We start from the raw sequence: 20,005 nt of genomic DNA, 5'->3' as shown, positions 1-20,005 counted from the left end.
TCACAACCGTCCGTTACGCCCTCAAGAAGACAGCCTGGTCTTTCCCCTGGGTGGCTGGACCGTTTTCTGCTGACCTTGTTTTTTTTTTTTTTTTTTTTTTTTCCAATTAATTTTCATTGGAGTGTAGTCGATTTCCAATGTTGTGTTAGTTTCAGGTATACAGCAGTGTGACTCAGTTATACATCTACATATAGCCACTCTTTTTTACCTTCTTTTCCCATATAGGTCATTACAGAGCGTTGAGTAGAGTTCCCTGTGCTCTACAGCAGGTCCTTATTAGTTATCTGTTTTATATGTCATAGTGTGTATATGTCAGTCCTGGTCTCCCAATTTATCCCTCCCCCTCCCCCTCCCCTTTCCCCCCTGGTAACCATAAGTTTGTTTTCTACATCTGTGACTCTATTTCTGTTTTGTAAATAAGTTCATTTGTACCATTTTTTTTTTTTTTTAGATTCCACATATAAGTGATTACTGAGTGAAGTAAGTCAGACAAAGGCAGATATCATATACCGCTTACATGTGCTCTTGTTTCTGTTCATGCTTTTGTGCCGTCTTGGCACACGTTGTGGAAAGCTGCCCCGTGTCTCTCTGTCCAGCGTTCCAAGTCCTTCTCCAACGCTGCCTTTTCCGGGAGGTCTGCCCCGAGCCTGGCGGTCAGAGGAGCCTGCTCCCGCCCGGGAGTCCCCGTGGCTGTTATACTTCCCTTGTGACACTCCTGCCGGTCTCCTCTGTGCCCAGGGATTCTGCATGTGTCTCTCCCTCTGCTTGGTCCCCGGGGTCGCCAGGAATGCCACTCACGTGTCACTGCCAGAAAAATCCAACTCACCCCTCACCTGCTACGTCACAGACCAAGTGATCTGAGAAATCTTCCCCAAACGACCTCCCCTGTGGGGGAGGGTGGTGAGCTTCTTTCGGCTTCTGGGCCCCCAGAACTTGGCTTATCTATCTGGTCAAGCGCTGATCTCTGATCTCCCGTCTCCTCATGAGCTGTAGTCAGGGACTCATACATGAGGTCAGTCCCATGAGATGGGGTCCAGCTCCTCTTTTTTTATATTTTTAATTGAAGTATAGTTGATTTACCATGTTGTGTTAATTTCTGCTGTACAGCAAAGTGATTCATATATATATATATATTTTTTTTAAATATTCTTTTCCATTATGGGTTATCATAAGATATTGAATATAGTTCCTTGTGCTCTGCAGTAAGACCTTGTTGTTTATCCATTCTATATATAAAAAGCTCACATCTGCTGACCCCAACCTCCCACTCCATCCCTCCCCAAACCCCCCCAACCCCTCTCTCTCGGCAACCACCAGTCTGTTCTCTATGTCTGTGAGTCTGTTTCTGTTTTGTAGATAGGTTCATTTGTGTCATATTTTAGATTCCACATATGACTGATGTCATATGGCATTTGTCTTTCTCTTTCTGACTTACTTCACTTCGTATGATAATCTCTAGGTCCATTCACGTTGCTGCAAATGGCATTATTTCATTCTTTTTTATGGCTGAGTAGTATTCCATTGTATATATGTACCACATCTTCTTTATCCATTCATCTGTTGATGGACATTTAGGTTGTTTCCATGTCTTGGCTGTTGTGAATAGTGCTGCTATGAACACTGGGGTGCATGTATCTTTTCAAATTATAGTTTTGTCTGGATATATGCCCAGGAGTGGGATTGCTGGATCATATGGTAATTTTATTTTTAGTTTTCTGAGGAACCTCCATAGTGTTTTCCATAGTGGCGGCACCAAATTACATTCCCACCCTTTTCTCCACACCTTCTCCAGCATTTGTTATTACTAGACGTGTTAATGATGGCCATTCTGACCGGTTTGAGGTGGTACCTCATTGTATCAATAGTTTTGATTTGCACTGGGTTGGGCTCATCTTGATACGGAGGTGATTCCCATGACACGCAGTTTGCTCAAGGCTGGGCAATGATAGTGTCCCTGCTGTGCTAGTCAGCGTGGATGGCTGGAGGGCATTGCTGTGTCATGTCGTTAACAGGATATGTCCCCAAACGATATGTCCAAGTCCTAACCCCCGGTGCGGGTGAACGTGACCTTATTTGGAAATAGGGTTTTTGCAGATGTAATCAAGTTAAGGATCTCAAGATGATACCCTAGTGGATTCAGGGTGAACCCCAAATCCAATAACTGGTGTCCCTATATGAAAAAGAAGAGAGAGATTTGAGACACAGACAATAGGGGTAGGAGGTCAGGTGAAAATGGATGCAGAGATTAGAGTGATACACCCACAAGCCAAGGAATGCAAGGATTGCCAACAGCCCCCTGGAGCTGGGAGAGAAGCATGGAACACATCCTCCCTGAGAGCCTCCAGAAGGAGCCAACATCTTGATTTTGGACTTCTGGCTTCCAGGGCTGAGCAAAAGCAAACTTTTGCTGTTTTTAAGTCACCAAGTTTGTGGCTGTTTGTTGTGGCAACCACAGGAAACTAATACAGAGGAGATGTTCAGCACAAGAGAGAGGACTTCCTGACCTGTCTGTGCTGTGACACTGACTTCCTCAGGCCTCGGGCAGTTGGAGCCATGAACGGTCTCTTCTATTTACCTCGGTGCCTCCTATCAAGCTGATGGTTTTCTCTGTGCTCTACGATAGTAAAAAGACTGTAGGAGATCATCCAGGCACCAGCCAGGGGGGCCCAGAGTCAGGTACCCCTGGTCTCCCAGTCCTGCCTCTGGCAATTAGCTGAGTAACCCTGGACATGCAGGTAGCCTTGCTGAGCATTAATCTGTAAAACTGGGATAAGAGGAGCCCTGCTTCATAGGTTACGATGAGAATTCATTCATTCATTCACCATTCCACAAAGATTTACTGAATACCTACTACGTGCCAAGCATTATTCTGGGCACTGGAGACAGAGCAGTGAACAACAATAACAAAAAAACGATCCCTGCCCCATGAAGCTCACATGTTAGGGAGGAGAGAAAGATGATGATCAAAATTCATCAGAAAAACACAGAGTTGGTGATAAGTGCTTTGGAGAAGCACAAAGCAAGCGAGGGGATGAGGAGAGGCTGGGTGCAGTTTAAATAAAAGGTCAGGTCAGGAAGAGTCAAGGGGTCAGCGGGTGTCAAACACCAAGCCCTGACTAAGACAGCAGGCACATAGGAATTGCTCAGCACATAGTAGCTGTTTGTACTTGTCCTGTCAGCTCGAGCTGCTGTAACAAATTGTCGCAGACTGGGAGGCTTAAACAACATTTATTTCTCACAGTTCTGGGGCCCTGCAGGGTTGGGTTCTTGGTTTACAGACAGCCAACCCTCTGGCCTCTTCTTATAAGGGCACTAATCCCATTCGTGAGGGCTCCACCCTCATGACCTCATCACCTTCCAAAGGCCCACACCTCCTAACACCATCACCCCGGGGATTAGGTTTCAACTTAACGGATTTGTGGGAGAGAGCATAAATATTCAGCCCGTAAATGATACTCAGGACCGGAAGGAGTTCCTGCTCCCCCTTTGCTATTTCTATAGCTGCAGGGTGCTCTGTGCGTCCTTCTGCCCCTCAGCCATTTCGGGACCCTCCCCCTGGCTCCCTCTCTTGGGCATTCTGAAGGCCAAGGCAGGCATGGGGTGGGGTGAGGAGAGGACGGCTGAACTCACCAGGCTGCAGACTCAGACGGGCAGCCTGGGAGCGGGCACGCTGGGTCAGAGCCAGTGGGCGTAAAGGAGGGGTCGCTGTGACGGCCGAGCTGGGGGGGAGCTGCCGCAGCCACCTGCTCCCTCACGCATCCAGTTGTTCCCGCTGGGAATATGAAAAAGCCTCAAAATTTGCAATTTCTTTGAAAAGAAATAGCTGAGCAGGGGGGCTGTGGAGTTAGTGTGAGGAAAGGGGATTTGTTTTCTCCCTTCTCATCTACCCAACCTAACCAGTCTCACAGCTTTGCTGCTTCCACTGGGGCAGCTGGGAAGATGGGTATCAGCCAATGTACAGTAAAGGTCTGGTTTGTCCACACGCTGCACATTCTGAGAAAGGACTGGCCTTGGCCTCTGGGAGGTAAGCCTCTGGCCCCTAAGCCTTGGGAATGTCCTGCCTGATTAGAGTGTCTAGTTTCCCTGGAGGTCTGGGCCATGCCAGTTGGTCCATACTAACAATGCGATTGATGGCGGGGATGCGGGGGAGCAGGTGTGGGTTGGGCCACATAGTATCAGCTCAGCCTCTGGAGGGGCTGGAGACTAAGGTCAACCACATGAGGGATCAGCCACATCTATGTGACCAACTCCCAGTAAAACCAGGGACACCAGGCTCGGGTGAGAGTTTCCCCGGTTGGCAATATCCTGTGCATATTGTCACACGTCACTGACATCAGAAGTAAACACTCTCCACTGGGAGAGGACAGCTGGTCCCTCCTGGACCCTGCCTCATGCACCTCTTCCCTTTACTGATTTTAGTCTAGATCCTTCGGCTGTAATAAACCACAGCCATGAGTAGAGTGGCTTTTCTGAGTTCTGTGGGTCCTTCTGGTGAATTGTCGAACCTGAAGATGACCTTGTGAACCCATGAACACCACCCAAGCATTTGGCCTCTGCTTATCCCTGACGTACTCTGTATGAGACTGAGGGGCTTGAGCCGGCATCTCTGTGTGGAGCGAGATGTGTGTTGCAATCCTCTGTGGGCCAGAGAGAACCCACCCGGTCAGATGATTGAGCCTGTGATCGGCTGAAGAGGTGGGCACTCCAGCCTCAAGCCTTCAAACAGACGGCAGCCAGGGAAACTCGGGCGGATATCTGGTCTACCTCACAGGTTGCGATGCAGGGTCAGTTTTCCCCCAGTTGCTCTGTCAGTGCCGACGGCATTGGGTGTGTGTTCAACCCTCCAGACTTCAGAAGGTGCACCCTCAGAGAACAGCAGTGGATTCCTCTAATAAGCAAAACCCCACTGGCTTTTATTACTTTGGGAAAAATAAAATTTGCTCCTGAATAAGCGAGAGCTCCCTGACAGCTCTGTCGATGCGAGGTGTCCTATTTGAAAAGATATGGGAGGCAAGGGACAAGAAATGTGGGGCTCCTCCAAGGCAGGTGGGGCCTGGCAAGGGGTCGAGGTGACAACGCGAGGACTAATAATCTAATGAAGAAGAGGGCTGGGCGTGAAGACGTTCATCTCAGCCTAGCCCTTTAAAACCAAAATGATGGAGTTCATTTGCATTTAGATCTCCTTGGCTCCCCCTTTCCAACTAAAGACACATCCTCACAAAAGGCTGCTTAATTAGACCAAATTAGATTTCCGGTCAGCAGCTTGTCGTTCATTACAAAATGCTGTTCTTTTCCCATTTTGGTAATTATGGGCTAGTCTACACCAGTTTGTAAGCATTCACTCCAGCCGTGGAGTATGACTAGCATTCCTGATTTTGTGCAGAGAAGAGGAAAATTATGCAGTTGCACCAAGTCTGTCTATTTTATAAGTTGGATCAAGACCATCGTCACTGGAGCCTTTTACAATAGTGAGTCTCCTCACTCTTAATTCTTTCATGATTAATTGGAGGAGCAGCACAGAGCTTGTTAATTTCCAAGACTAAAAGCTAAGTACAAACAGACTTCACATGTAGCAATTACGCCATATATTTAAAATCTTTACCTGAGTTACGCAGCCCTATTCTATCTGAGAAGCCGCCCATTAAATCATTTATAGCACGGTCCCTCGTCCTGAGCGGTTAATATTGCTCAGCTGTCTTCTGCACTGAACGTCTCTGGGGGAGCTCAGCCCTCCTCCCCCATGGTTCATCCCCTCCTGCCAACCACGGAGCCTTGGTATTCCCCGTTTTCAGTTGTATGTAGACAAGGGTGGGTGGGTGTACGGGAGGGCCTTGGAGGACGGGGCTTCGTTTGGCTGATCCGAGGTCTTCATCACCCCATTCTCCAGACCCTTTCCATCCGTTGTACATGGTGCAGCTCAGCATCTAGAGGATTTCCTACAAACCCGGGGAGGGGCCTCAAAGTGGCTGGTGGGTTGTGCCGGAGAAGCCATGGATGGAGTTCCGTCCCAGGGCAGCACGGTTGGCTTTGCTTTGGTCATTCTGGTTGAGTGCAGGTGGGCAGGTCACCAGGTCACCAGGCCACCCCAGGCTCAGATGCTGCCGATGGAGGTGGCACAGGTAGCATCAACTCTCTCTAATAGTAATTGCCACCCAATCCTACCACAGCTACTTCGTGAGGCCTGTTATGCATGGGACACTGAATGGTCTCTCCTCTCACCAGGCCTGAGAACTGGGTGGTGTTGACGGATGAGCTGACAAATGGGAGAGTTGACACTGACACCCAGACCAGGTCGGCCGTGACCCTAAAGCTTTCCCACTGTGCTGCTCTGCGTCCTTGAACCAAAGACTCGGATGACGTGGATCCAACTGACGTGGACCCAGACATGCTCCAGAAAAAGAATGGCAGAGCCGGAGGGGCCCAGAGATCAACTAGCTCTGCTCCCTCATTTTACAGATGGGAACGCCGAGGCCAGAGAAGAGGAGAGGGAGCCTCCTCCAGGCTGCCCTCCTGGATTGGTCCTCCCCTTTAGCCTCCCATCTCCCAGTCCCCCTGGCTGCTGCCCACCTGTCATAGTCACAAGGCAGGAAACGGCCAGTTCCGCTGCTCCCACTGAATCCAGAAACTCCTACCTTCCTGCGGGCTCAGAGCAGACCAGGCTGGCCTTTTCCACTTTTTGCCCCCGTAGCTCAACTTCCTGGAGAGTTTAGCCCAAACAAGCAGATTTTTAGCCCATTTTGCATACCCCTTAATATTACACTGGCATCTGGCCATTGATGAGATACAGCCCCGTGGTCATAAGACCCCCCAAGCCGCTGCTGGCCTTTGAGATCTCAGCCGCAGAGACTCTCTGGCCTGCTCCGAGCAACATCACCTGGACGCCTGAGCCCCTCTCTGGTCCCCCCTCTCCCCCAGAGTTCCCCTGCCCTCCTCCCCTTCTGGATGGTGGCCCCCTCGCCCATAAGCCCCCGGACAGTCTCACAAGCCCTCTTCCCTCTTACACGCCTGTCCAGGTGCCACCAACAAAGCTCGTGGTTAACGCCTCCCATGGTCATGTCTTTTTCCTCCCTCCGCAGCTAGATTATCATACCATCCATCTCTGAAAGCTCCAAGGTACCAAGCACAGTGTACTATGCCCCCTACATGGCTGCCGCCACCTCTGCCATATAAAAGAAGCATTGCTGAAGGCCTGGCCTCACTGTCCTAGAAAACGGCAACCCAGCACCCACCAGGAGACAACCCCGAGGCTGCAGAGACAGGGGAGAGGAAGGACCCTGTTCCCAGCTGCCCAGCTTTGTACTGGGATCCATAGCCGTCCTTATCAACCGGCTTCATTTTAGAGCCCCTTCCTCCCCTCCTGCGATCTGCTATGCTAACAGGTCAGCTGCCACTTTGTGTTAAACTCCTTCTCACTTATTACAATACCAGTTTTTTATTGACATGGAAATAAAACTTACAATCAATGAGATATTATGAAATATACATCAAAACAAAAGTCACTAGAGCTGGCGTTTTCATCTGTTCTCGGGAAGGAACAAGGGTTTATCGGGGTGAAAAAACACTGAACATTTTTCTTCCCTATTACATGATGCGATTTTCAATGAATCTATAAAGAAAATGAAAACATAAATAGAGTAACCAAACAGAATGAACCCTGCAGCTGTCAAAACTTAAAACAGTTCCATTTTCCTTTGATTTCTGTTTTAAGTTTTGATAAGTACATAGATCATTCTCTGATTTTTCTTTTTCTATTTCTTTCTTTCTTTCTTTCTTTCTTTCTTTTTTTTTTTTTTTCCTTTTTGGTAGGGAGCCTCTATCTTAAATCTGATTCCTCTGTGGCCCACTGGCTTTGAGCCTTGGCAGCTGAACTGACCAAATGACCAAATGAATATGCCATTTATTTCTTTCCCCTTCCCTTGTTGGTGCCACGTCAAAGTGGACTTAACGGCGTTTCTTCCTTTACTAAACTACTGGCACACGGGAGAAGGAGGGCAAAGGAGGAGCCCTTCCCAGCTGGTGGGCACCTGCTGCGTGCCCGGCACCTCACCTCGGCCATCTCCTCTAAATCTTGTCATTACGCCCTGGGGTGGGGTTGGTTACTGCCATGTCACGAATGATGAGGAACTGAGACTCAGAGAGGTGAGGAAAGATCAGAGCCTGGCTTCCGTTCCCATCTGTCTGGCACCAGGTGGAAGCGGAGGGGACCTCTGAGACGGCCTACTTGAGTGATTTCATAGTTTTCTTAAAATCGAAGAGCCCTTTCTTCCAAAGAAGTCTGACATGGAGACCCCCGTAAAGAAAGGGTGTCTCCCAGTAGGCGGTCTGGCCGGCTCAGGATGCGGGCTTTGTGTTCCGCGAGGCTCTCCTCTGCACCCACCTGAGGTTCTCTGAGCTCCACTCTGATCTCCCCCACGGTCCCGGGGGCAGGCAAGGCAGGGCCTGGGGAGGAGAGGACGAGCCAGACGTGAGCATCCAGGTCTCTGGACGCGCAGTCCAGCGCCTCTTCTCCCCCTCCCGCCGAGAGCGGCCTTCCCAAAGTGAGGCCACGCCACACAAAGGAGGGACAAAATGTGAAACGGAGTCCAGCCGGTCTCACTGGTCCTCGGGCTTCAAACAGATACGCGTGAAGGTCTAAGACGCCTCTAACGGACGCGCCTGCACTAGCTTCTGCCGTACGGACCGTCAGAGCAACACGATGGGGGTGGGAAATGGTCCCCCAGCCCCGCGATCCACCTCCACCCGGTCTCACCTCCTTGAAGCTGAGCAGTGTCTTCCAACCACGTGGTCCCACAGCCAGCCGGCAGCCACTGCATTTGCATTTCTTCCCTCCCCCATCCCGAAGAGAGAGGGAGGAGTTTCCTAAATTGCCCGGATGGAAGGCGTGGCATACCTTTCCTGTGGACGTATTAATTTTTCTTTTTTTTTTTTTTTTTTTTTTGCGGTACGCGGGCCTCTCACTGTCGTGGCCTCTCCCGTTGCGGAGCACAGGCTCCGGACGCGCAGGCGCAGCGGCCACGGCTCACGGGCCCAGCCGCTCCGCGGCACGTGGGATCTTCCCGGACCGGGGCACGAACCCGTGTCCCCTGCATCGGCAGGCGGACTCTCAACCACTGCGCCACCAGGGAAGCCCAATTTTTCTTTTTATTGAGGCAAAATTGACATAAAATGAACTATTGACCATTTTTTTCAGTGTATGATTCGGTGGCATTTAGCGCCTTTACAGTGCTGTGCACTCACCCTCTCTGTTTAATCCCAAGACATGATCATCAGCCCAGAAGGAAATCCCGCAGCCACTAAGCAGAGTCACTGCCATTCTCCCCTCCCCCCATTCCTTGGCACTCACTTATCTGCTTTCTGTCTCTGTGGATTTACCTATTCTGGGCATTTCATGTAAATGGAATCACACATTATGTGGCCTCTATCATCTGGCTTCTCTCCCTTGGCATATGTTTTCAGGGTTCATGCATGTGTGAGGACCTCGTTCCTTTTCATGGCTGACTAATATTCTACTGTATATGGATAGACCACATTTTTTCCGTTAACCAGTTGCTGGACAGCTGGGTGGTTTCCATCTTTTGGCCCTTGTGAATAATGCTGCTGTAAACATGCATGTACACATATTAGTTTGAACACCAGTTTTCAATTCCTTTGGGTTTATGTCTAGGAGCAGAATTTCTCAGTCACACGGTAATTTGACGTTTAATTTTTTGAGGAGCCATCAACCTTATCGCTAGTTCTCTGTTCACACAAATGGAGACAGAGTCGCTGATAATTCCCCCCAGCGGACAGGCTAATGACATCCACCGGCTAGTATGACTGTTTCTCATTGAGAACTTTCCAGGCCCTCTGCTGAGAACTCCCCCTGCATCACGAAACGCTCCAACAACCCTCCGAGCTGGGTACCCCCATTATACCTATTTTATAGGTGAGGAAACTGGGGCTCAGAGGTTCAGCAACTTGTTCAAGGCGACACAGAGTTCGGAAGCCAGAATTCCAACCTGGGCATTTGGCCCCAAACTTGTGTTTTTACGCATCAAACTGTAAAGTCCCAGTAAGCTGCCAGATGATTTCTGTTTGGAGCTGATGGGCCGTAGGCAGGCAGCAGCCAGTCTGCAATTAGCCAATAATGCTGCTAATTATGCCCAGCTCAGACTGCTAGGAAACTGAGTCCACCTTCTTTAAGAATATGCCCCTGCTGTGCGTTCCCAGGGCTGGGGGCTGGGGGCTGGGATGAAACCCCACGCAGTGGGTAACCCGCCAGACAGGCGAGTGACACTTAGCAAAGCATTACCCCGGTGGTTTCTCTCCGTGAGGGCGCTCAGCTTTATCCCTTGTGTGCTCAGAAAATGGCCAGCCTTGCCCAGAACACCTCCATGTACCCGGCATCCTCTCTGCACCCGCTGTGGCGCCGAGATCGTCGTGTTTACTCATCTCAGCCACAGACCTAAGATGGCGTGCCGTCTCCCCCATGTTACAGCTCGGGAACGTGGGGCACAGACAGGCTGAGTGACTAGTTCAAGGTCACGTAGGCGTAATTGACAGAGCCCGTGTTGCTCCTGAGGTCCCACTTCGAGGGCCATGCTTGTAAGAAGGAGTCCATCCTCATCACCTCCCAGCAGTGGAGGAGGTACCGTCTCTTTTAGGGGCTTCTGATGCTACCCAGGAGGAAGTTTCTGGGAGTTCATTTCCCAGGCCGGTGATCCCTAGCCGCTTTTCATTGCTTTAAAAAACAAACAAACAACAACAAAAAAAACCCCCAAATCACGGTGTTTGTTCCTTCCAACCTCTCGTGTTCGCCTCATCCACCTAAACCTGCTGTTGAGTTACTGGCCCCCCGAGGCCGCGGGCTCAGAGAGAGGCATCCGTGCACTTTGCTGCTTGCTGCCTTCTCGGAGTGTAATCAAACATCAAGCTAAGTAGCAAATAAATCTCTCGATCTCATAAGCTGCACAGCGAGATCATGTAAATGCAAATGAAGGAGCGCGTTTCAAGCTGTCGAGGGGGAGGGGAGAGAACGCCGGGGCCCTGTCCCCGCGACCGCCTCACGCGGCAAGGGCCATACATCAGCTGCAGGAACGGTTCTGACAGCACCGAGGGAGCCAGGGCTGCCCCGGCGGGGGCGGGGGGGGGGGAACGGAAAAGCCAGGCAGGTGGCAAAACACGGGCAGCCCTGGGTTGTGGGGACCAGGCAGGGGCCAGCCGAGTGCTGTGCCGGGCCCGCGCAGTGGGGCCTGGAGAGGTGTCCGCACCGCCTGGGGCTCCCCTCATCCTGAGCTGGTGAGCTGCTCCCGTCATACCGACGATGACAGCAGTAATAGAGGCCACTGGACACTGGGCTCCGATCCTCGGCCTGGGGAGGTTTTACAGGTGAGGGAAGGGGACCAGACAATCCAAGTGACTTGCCCAAGGTCACACAGGAAGTGGCAGAGCGAGGTCTCAGCTCTGTGACATTAACCTGCTGGTTTCCGGCATCCTCCTGCTGGACCTGCGGCTCTCCCCTCCCCTCCCTTTCCTCCCCTGACCCAGCGGCAGCCCGCTCAGCCCCCATTATAAACTTGATGACCTACGAGAAGAACCTTAACTTTGACCCTTGGCAGGAGTATAGAAAATAGAAACTTTGGCTTTAACTCTACCTTTTGACTTTTTTCATCAGAAAAGTAAAATCTCAGTACCCATCACCCCCGCCGCCCCGCACCCTGACCCTGCCCAAAGGCTGCACCTCTAAGGACATATCCTCACACAGTCGCTTCCGTTGTTATGTGTCCTTCCAGTACTTTTTCAACGAATTTTTTCTACATGGTTGTAACAATAGCGTATGTAAATTTTGGAATCCTGCTGATTTTTTTTTCACTTAACGTTATTTTATATGCCTTTGATCATATATGGATGTGGGGTCTTCGGGTGTGTGTGGTTTCTCAGTATCATTATGCGATGTTCAACTGCCACTCACACAATGCGCATCGTTCAAAGAATCCGTCTTCTGAGACGACGCCGGAGTCCTTTGATGCATAATGCACCTTATTTCACATGATTGTTTATCTGACGTTCTCATTATGGAAATAAATAAATATCCTCTATGCTAATCAGGATCACAATTTGCATTTATATTGTGCTTTTCATTCGAGGATCTTAAGTTGTTTTATAATAATGAACTCCCCCTCCATGAGCGAGACGGGCCATGTGTGCACGTGCGTGCGTGGGCAGAGCCGTATACAGATATTTATTTAATAACTGCCAGGCAATAACTGTGGGATTTCATGGAACTACGCTTTAATAGGATGTGGGAGAGTGAGTGGAGGCTTCTCAAGTGTTGCGCAAACATACGTTTAGTTTAGACTCTGGACGAGAGGGTTAAATGAGCTACACTCTTCTGTGGCTGCCAGGAGGTGGGAGTGCTTCCTTTGTGGGGCTTAGTCCTCATCCATGAACACCTAAGGTTGGTCTAGAACCCAGGCATCAAGCTCCCAGACAGATCTAAAACCCATCTTGGAAATGACCACCAGCTCCTTTGTCCAGAGTGAGATCCAGTTCAGACCGCCCAAGAAACGAAGCCGCTTAATTTCACCCATTTTCACCTCTTTGGTGGGAAATGGGGGCAAGTTAAGGCTTTAAAAAAGTATATGAGGTGGGAAATCATTAGACTGGAGTTGCAAGGTTGGGTCACTTGTTCTGAAGTTGTCCCAGGAAAATGGGTGCTGGCGCGGCTCTGGGGATAGGGGTCCTCCTTCCTGGGTCTCAGGTGACTTTAGTAGCCTGTAGCAAACGCCACTGGTACTTTTGCCTCTGGAAAGCCCCAGCGGTCCTGATGCTGGTGGCGGGCTGCTGCAAGAGGACTTCCGGGCCAGGGGCTGCCTGCCCGGCCCAGTTCCCACGGCAGGTTTCCGAGGCTTGGTACTCGATGTTGGGGCACGGAGGGAGCTGCCGTACAGAAGGAGCCCAGAGAATCCCAGGACCCCCTGGGACAGGGAGCAAGATGGTTTTAATTAGAGCTGAGAGACGGGAAATAAGGCAGCAAGGGATGACATCTTAATGAGGTTTAATGAAGCTGTCTGCTGATGGGGACAGCTGTCACCCAGAGCTGTATTCTAGCCAAGCCACTTTGTGACAGAGGAAACTCAGAAAAAGGCACAGCCTGAAAGCAGCTGAGAAGGGCGGGGTGGCCAGACTCAGAGCTGGGGTTTTCCTCCTGCATTGGCCTCTTGATTCGAACACCTCAACAACAAGGGATTCCAGCTAGTAGGCCAGATTTGAATAGCTTCCAATATTTCACAATTCCCCTTTGTGCAAAGCTAGGGTATGCCTCTGAAAAGACCTTGAGGACCGTGCACGAGATGTCTTAGAATTCAGCCATAAGAAACGAGAAATACAGGGAGGGCTTGCATTTGGGGGCTGAAAGGGATCCGCCATCCCACCCCTTTCTGAGACTCAGTTTCCCCCTCTGTCTCGTGGCGACCACATGGCCTCCGTCATAGAGATGTTGTGAGGGGGCCCTGTAGGTGAGCACAGAGTTATGAGGTCAGAGGGCTGGGTTTAACGCCAGCCCTTCCATTTACTACCTGGGTGCCTTTGGGCAAGCGTGAACCTCTTTAAGTTTCAGTTTTCCCAACCGTCAGATGGGAAAACAACCCCCCGGTGAGGTTGGCAGGGTTCAGGGTGAAGCACGAGAAACTCTCAGGACACAGTAAGTGCTCAGTAAAAGCGTTTGCTAAATGAGGTCACGGGGCATAACGTGAGCCTTGCATGTAGGAGGTGCCCAATTAATGTTCACTCTCTTCCTCGTTTCTTTCTTTACTTCTGTAGTAAAGAGAACAAGGTGGTTCCCAGGGATCCCTGGGCAGGGAGGGTGCTCTCAGCCTTCACATGACCCCACAACTGTGCCATCTGCCCCAGGACCTTTGGACATTCCAGCTGAGAGCCATCTCTCCTCCTATTCTGGGCTGGAGGGGCAGGCTACCTGGGGGACTCGGGTGGCCAGTCAAAGCTGAGATTTGTGGTCACATCTCATCAGTTTCACAACCAGTTTGCCTGCATCTAGAAGTTCAGGGTCAGGAGCTCCTCTGAGCACCTGTTTATCCGTCCTTAGCTGGTCCCCTGAGGTGCCCAGAGACCTGTAGTTTCCTCTGCCAGGCAGCTATTCTCTGTAGGCTTCTAGAAAGCCCCTCTGGATAAGCTGGGGAGCGAAGCCCAGGGTCGGTGCCGGGCCCTCCCACCTCTGGCTAGGATCCTCTTTGCTGCTTCCAGGGAGCCCCTGGGAGAACCCTCAGCTCTCCTGTTCTCACTGGCTGTCCCACTGGAATCTTCTTCAGGTTGGTTCTCTCCCCAGAATGCCAATCCAAGATCTGGGTCTTCTCTCCTTTGCAGCCCTGACCCAGGCATGACTCAGCTGTCCCGTGTCCAGGTCACTGAAATGACGGCTCTCCCCATAACGCACAGTCTATACATCAAACGGCAGCCTGTAGCTGGGGCTCTCCTGGGCAGAAGGCTACTTACGTCCTCTGTGGGTGTGGAGGGCGCCGTGCGAACAGGTCAGATGCGCCTGTCCTGCGTGAGCAAACTCCAGACTCTGCAGAGCTAAGATCTGCGCACAGGACAAAACAATGCAGGGTCCCAGGCAGTTGCTGCTAGGTGCCAAGAGGCGGCGAAAACTGCGTGGAGTCAGGTGTGGGTTCAACTCCACCCCTGGTCACTCATGAGCTGGGAGGCTTTGGGCAGACAAGCCCCTACAGCTGTCTGGACCCCCCTTTCCCACCCGAAAACCCGTGTAGTGTCCAGGGCTGCTGTACGCGTTAGCGGTACCCTGGGGGGCAGTGAAGAGCCCCCGTGGAGGCTGGCCCACGGTCGCCATGATTCCGGTGTTGCCGTGGTCGGTGGTGGTGGCACCGGGGCGGGGCCGGTCGGCCCATCTCGTTGGGCAGCTGAGCTGGTAACGGGTGAAGACGCTGTTCCTCTAGGGCGTTCACGTGTTAACGCAGGGACTCGGGGGCACACGGCCCGAACCTAAAGGATCAAACCGCCAAGGGTGGTATTTCAAGCATGACGGTACTATCAGGACCCCCACTGCCCTTGCGACACGTGGCCGCCTTGCAGACAGATGCGCTCTGAGTGAGGCCGGGGGGGCAGGGCCGCGGGGTGTGAGGGGCACCCACATCAGGCCGGGAAACAGGACCAGGGCCCCCGAAGACTCCTTGGGCTGCTTGCAGCCACCGCCCCCACCCCCGTGCTACCCACCCTCCCGACTTCTGAAACCAGACGTTAGTCGTGCTGCGTTTGAACTTCCTTTGCATGGAGCAGTGCCTGCCTTGTGCGCCCAGCTCCTCTGTCCCGCATTTGTGTGAGAACCACCCAGGCGGTTGTGTAGAGCTGTTCTCTCGTTCCCGGTGCCATCGAGCAGTTCCTAACCTATTGGCATCTGGGGCCAGATGACTCTTTGTTGTTGGCAGTGGGGCCTGTCTTGCGCATCGTGGGATGTTTCGCAGCATCCCTGGCCTCCACCCACTGGAGGGAGGGTAGTACTGCCTCCTAGCTGTGACAACCAAAAAACGTCTCCAGACACGGGCAAATGTCCTCGGGGGGTGAGGGCACAATTGCCCCCAGTTGAGAACCACTGCTATAGAGTGTTCTATTGAATGAATATGTCACCTTTTTTTTTTTCATCGCCATTTGGGTAGTTTCCGGTGTTTGGCTATCACAAACTGAACTGCTACGAGCATTCTCAGACATCTCTTTGGGTGGACTTGGGCACTCATTTCTGTTGGGTGTCCAGGAGGGAATTGTTGGGTTATCAGTAAGCATATGTTTAGCTTTCATAGATACTGCCAAACAGTTTTCCGCAGTGGTTGTACGAATTTACATTCTCACCGAGAGCATGAGTGTTCTGGTTCATGTCTTTACCAATATCATCGAGTTTTTTAGTTTGTACTTCTCAGAGGTTGAGCACCTTGACATATGGGTCCTGTGGCCACATGGACGTCGCCTTAATAAAGTGCCCATTCAAGTCTTTTGCTCCTCTTTCTATAGGATCATCTGCCTTTTTCTTATTGATTTGTAGCAGCTCTTTACATATGACGAATAACAGCCCTTTGTCAGATATATGTATTGCAAATACCTTCTCTCACTCTATAGACTCACACATTTTTAGAGCTAGAGGCAGTCTGTGCTCCCCTATCAAACCCTCTGGTGGCCTTGGTTGTCATTACTTGTTCAGTTTGTCCTTTTAGCAAGATAAGGAATTTCATAAGGGCAGGGGGCAGTATGTGTCTGCTTTGTTCACCTTAGAACTCCTGGCACAGAGCTTGGTGCAGAGGAGATACAAAATAAATATTTGCGCAGCAAACGAAAGAGCGACTTTCCCGTTGGGATGAACTTTGCAGCCCAAGGCTTCAGTATTTCTGGCCGTCGTTGCTTCCTAGGCAACCCTCACTAAAAAGCGTGGAGATCGAGGCACCGGCCTGCTTCGGTGCCTCCTTCACCGCCAGGCCCCGCCCAGTGGCAGCCGCCGAGTCTGTCTGTCGTTCCTCTGCCAGCTGGACTTCTGCCCACCTGCACCTGCCAGAGGGAGGCGGGGCCTCTCCCGGAGAAGTCACATTTTAATTAACTTCCCTTGCCGTCACCTCACCGGAGAGGCCAGATCATTTTCATAAACAAATGAGGAGCCAAGGCTTTGTCTGCAGCTCAGAGTGAATCACACGGAAGGAAATCCAAACAAACAACCCAGCCAGGGCCCCCACCTGAAACTCAGAACTCTCAGCTCTCGAGGGAGGTAAAGGCCTGGGATTTGAGATGAGAAGGAAGAGGGAGAAAAAGGAGGAGGCAGTGTGTGGGAAAGAACTGCCAGAGCCTCCAAGGAGGCAGTTCATTCATTCATTCACTCATCCAGCCCCTCTTTACTAGCATCTATTCTCTGCTGATCTCTTTGAAAAAGAGGGGTGAGAATAAAAACTATGTGGCGTGTGGGGAATCTCTGTATCTTCTGCTCAATTTTGCAGTGAACTTTACGTTGCTCTAAAAATAAAGTCTATTTTAAAAATAATTAACCTTAAAAGGAAGGAAGGAAGGAAGGAAGGAAGGAAGGGAAAAAGGAAGGAAGGGAGAAAGAAAGAAAGAGAGGAAGGAAGGAAGGAAGGGAAGAAAGAAAGGAAGGAAGGAAGGAAAGAAGAAGAAGAAAGGAAGGATGGAAGGAAGGAAGGAAGGAAGGAAGAAGGAAAGAAAGACTTAGCAGACAGTCTACCGAGGGAGACAGACATTAAACTGATCATCACACAACTGATGGCTTAATTACACTACTTTGTGATCTTTAATGGCTTTACTGAGATAGAATTCACATACTATACAAGTCACCCATTTAAAGTGTATGATCCAATGGCTTTCAGCGTATACACAGGATTGTGCAACAAGCACCACCATCAATTTTAGAACATTTTCATTACCCCCCAAAGAAGCCGTATACCCCTTAACCATCACCCCTCAATCATTCCATTCCCCTCTCCATCTCAGCCATGGGCAACCACTAATCCACCTTCTGTGTCTCTGGATTTGCCTATTCGGGACATTTCTTGTAAATGAAATCATGCAATATGTGGTCCTTCGTGACTGGCTTCTTCCCTGAGCACCATTTTGTAACGGCCAGTCCACGCTGGAGCAGGTTCTACTGCGTAATTTTGAAAGTGCCCTAAAGGTGGAGCTCAGGGACCTATGGTGCCATAGACAAGGAAGTTTGCCTGCCCTGAGGGCAACCCGGGAGGGCTTCCCAAAGGAAGTGGTTTTTAATCTCAGGCATAGAACACCTGTTACGTGCCGCCAGGAAAATGAAGTCAAGAGAAGCCAATAGAAGGCTGTGTAGGATATTATATTTCAGGCAGTCTGGCCCGGCACGTGCATTCCTGGAAACTGAGAAGGCCATTTCAGTTCTAAGCCCCAAATGAATAGCATGGATAGTAAGTGTTACCAGACCCAGATGAGGGAGAGGCCACAGTGAGCCCGAAGGGTCCAGAGAGCTTGAAGAATAAGAACCAGAAAGGGGAGGGCAGGCCAGGAGCAAAAGAGGCTGGGACTCTGGCAGACCCTTCAGGGGTGGGGAGTGGTCTATGGTGCCTAAATCTCAGGACCACGTGGAGTATCCAGGAAGGCAAAGCTGCAGAGGTGGATGGGGTTGGAGGGTGCAGGGCCCAGCCTGCCAGCCCAAGGGAGGGGTTTCTTCCGAGACAGTGATGAGCCATGATGGATGGTCCCACATCACCCACCTCTATGTGCCCAGGTCTCCGGGAGCCAGAGAAAAGGGGAGAGAGATTGATGGGAAAAGGAGAGAGGGTGAGCCTGGAGCCACGAGACTCTCTGGACAGGCTTTGGTGAGGCCAGAGCCAGGAATGTCCTGGGAGACGTAACAGCCTGCAACTGGGAGCCCACGGCCTGGGGCCCATGGGGGTGGGAGGGGCAGCCGCGCCCACCCAGCTCAGTAAGGCCCGCGGTCCCCAGGGGCCTGATGGCACCAGGAGCGTCACACACCTGGTCGGTTTCTCTTTAGCAGGTGGATCTGAATGTGGGCTGGAGACACAGCCTGGGTTCAAATCTCAGCTCTGCCACTTCTTATCCCGTGTGGCCTCGTGCAACCTGTCTTGACCTCTCTGTGCCTCAGCTTTCCCGTCTGAGACACGGGGACAGCGGTAGGCTGCCTCACAGGGCAGCTGTGAGGACTAAGAGAGGCATATGAGGAACCCAGTGCTGTGCCTGGAACACAGACCTCAGCAGGTGTCCACTGACGAAGTGCAACGAGCTCAGCGCCACACAGGACAGGACCTGTGAGCTCAGGGAGCTGCTGGCCTAAAGAGAGGCCATGCAGCATCACGCTTAAGAGTTTCACCCCGAAGCCACACACAACTGCGTTTGACATCCAGCCCCATCCTGTAGGAGCCGTGGACCGTGACCCCGCCACTCTGGGTCTCAGCTTCCCCACCTGTACAATGGGGGGAATGATGTGGTTGATAATAGAGCAATTTCATCCCTACAAACCCCTTCTGGAGGGTTAAGGAGTTGACCAGAGACCCAAAGAGTGAGAATGGCGGTCCAGCCGCCGGGAGGGTGACAGTGGACCTTGTCACCGTATCCCCACCCTCAGGTGACAATCCAAGGAGGCAGCTCCAGTGACGATGATTTGAGCCATCCCCAGTAGGAATGAAGGGGTAGGGAGGGAAGATGCCCCCTCCCTCAAGGGTGGCCCCAGGTGAGTCTCTGTGAACCGGGTCTTTCCGTCCATCTGCAAGATACATCATTTCCAGCTCTAGGTCGCCAGATCTGGGCTGGACCCCACATACGGCTGCTCAGCGCAGGGACTGTGCCGCCCCTCTCTCCTGCTGCACAACGCACGTCCTCCCTCAAGGCCTCGGTCCCCCCCGCCCCCCCCGCCGCGAGGGTCCTCCTGACGCTGCTCTCCTCACCCGCCCCCGGGCAGGAGAACAGCAGGCAGGCTTTCCCAAGGTGCGTCTCAGTGCCCAACAGCAGTTCGCACTCATCTCAGGGAGGGCTCGTGTCCCACACCCTAGTAGCCCTGAGGTTGCCCACAGGGCCTGCGGTAGAGCAAGCACCCGATGACCCCCTGTCACTGAATTTACTATCATACCGTTGGTCTGAGGTTCCACTCCTCACCTTTGCTCTCTGTCCTTCCCCCAACAGGCCGAACTTGGGAAGCCCCAGGAAAGAAGCTGCAGTCTGCCTGGAATTAATTTTAATTATGGACTCTACATCCGGGGGCAGGATGGAGGGGTCCCTGAAGGTGAGCAAGCTTCCTCTGGAGCCCAAAGGGACTTGAACTCTCCACCTAGGCTACCTCCTCCAGGAAAAGAGTCAAGGGGCCTGCCCTGCAGCACGATTCTGGCGGAAACCACAGTTTGCTTAGCCGAGAAGGACAGGACCACGAAGGGTCCAGGTCTAAGGTGTCAGGGAAATAGCAAGGGCCCCAGACAGTGTGGAACCTTGTCCCCAGGCAAGACTGTCTGTGCTCTGCACCTTTTGA

General features: G+C 51.7%; 1 protein-coding gene across 1 annotated transcript in view; it reads left to right on the top strand.

The window, feature by feature from the left end:
• The window catches only part of CFAP77 (cilia and flagella associated protein 77), a 134,807-nt gene that overhangs the window by 59,734 nt on the left and 55,068 nt on the right, over positions 1–20,005 (top strand). The window contains exon 2 of the mRNA XM_059071488.2: positions 19,666–19,765. Within this exon, the coding sequence (XP_058927471.1) occupies positions 19,666–19,765 (100 nt within the window). The remainder of the gene's footprint in view (positions 1–19,665; positions 19,766–20,005) is intronic.

This window comes from Kogia breviceps, chromosome 8, assembly GCF_026419965.1.
Source record: "Kogia breviceps isolate mKogBre1 chromosome 8, mKogBre1 haplotype 1, whole genome shotgun sequence".
Lineage (NCBI taxonomy): Eukaryota > Metazoa > Chordata > Mammalia > Artiodactyla > Physeteridae > Kogia > Kogia breviceps.
The sequence above is the reverse complement of the archived record's forward strand: the minus strand, read 5'-3'. Positions and strand labels throughout refer to the sequence as shown.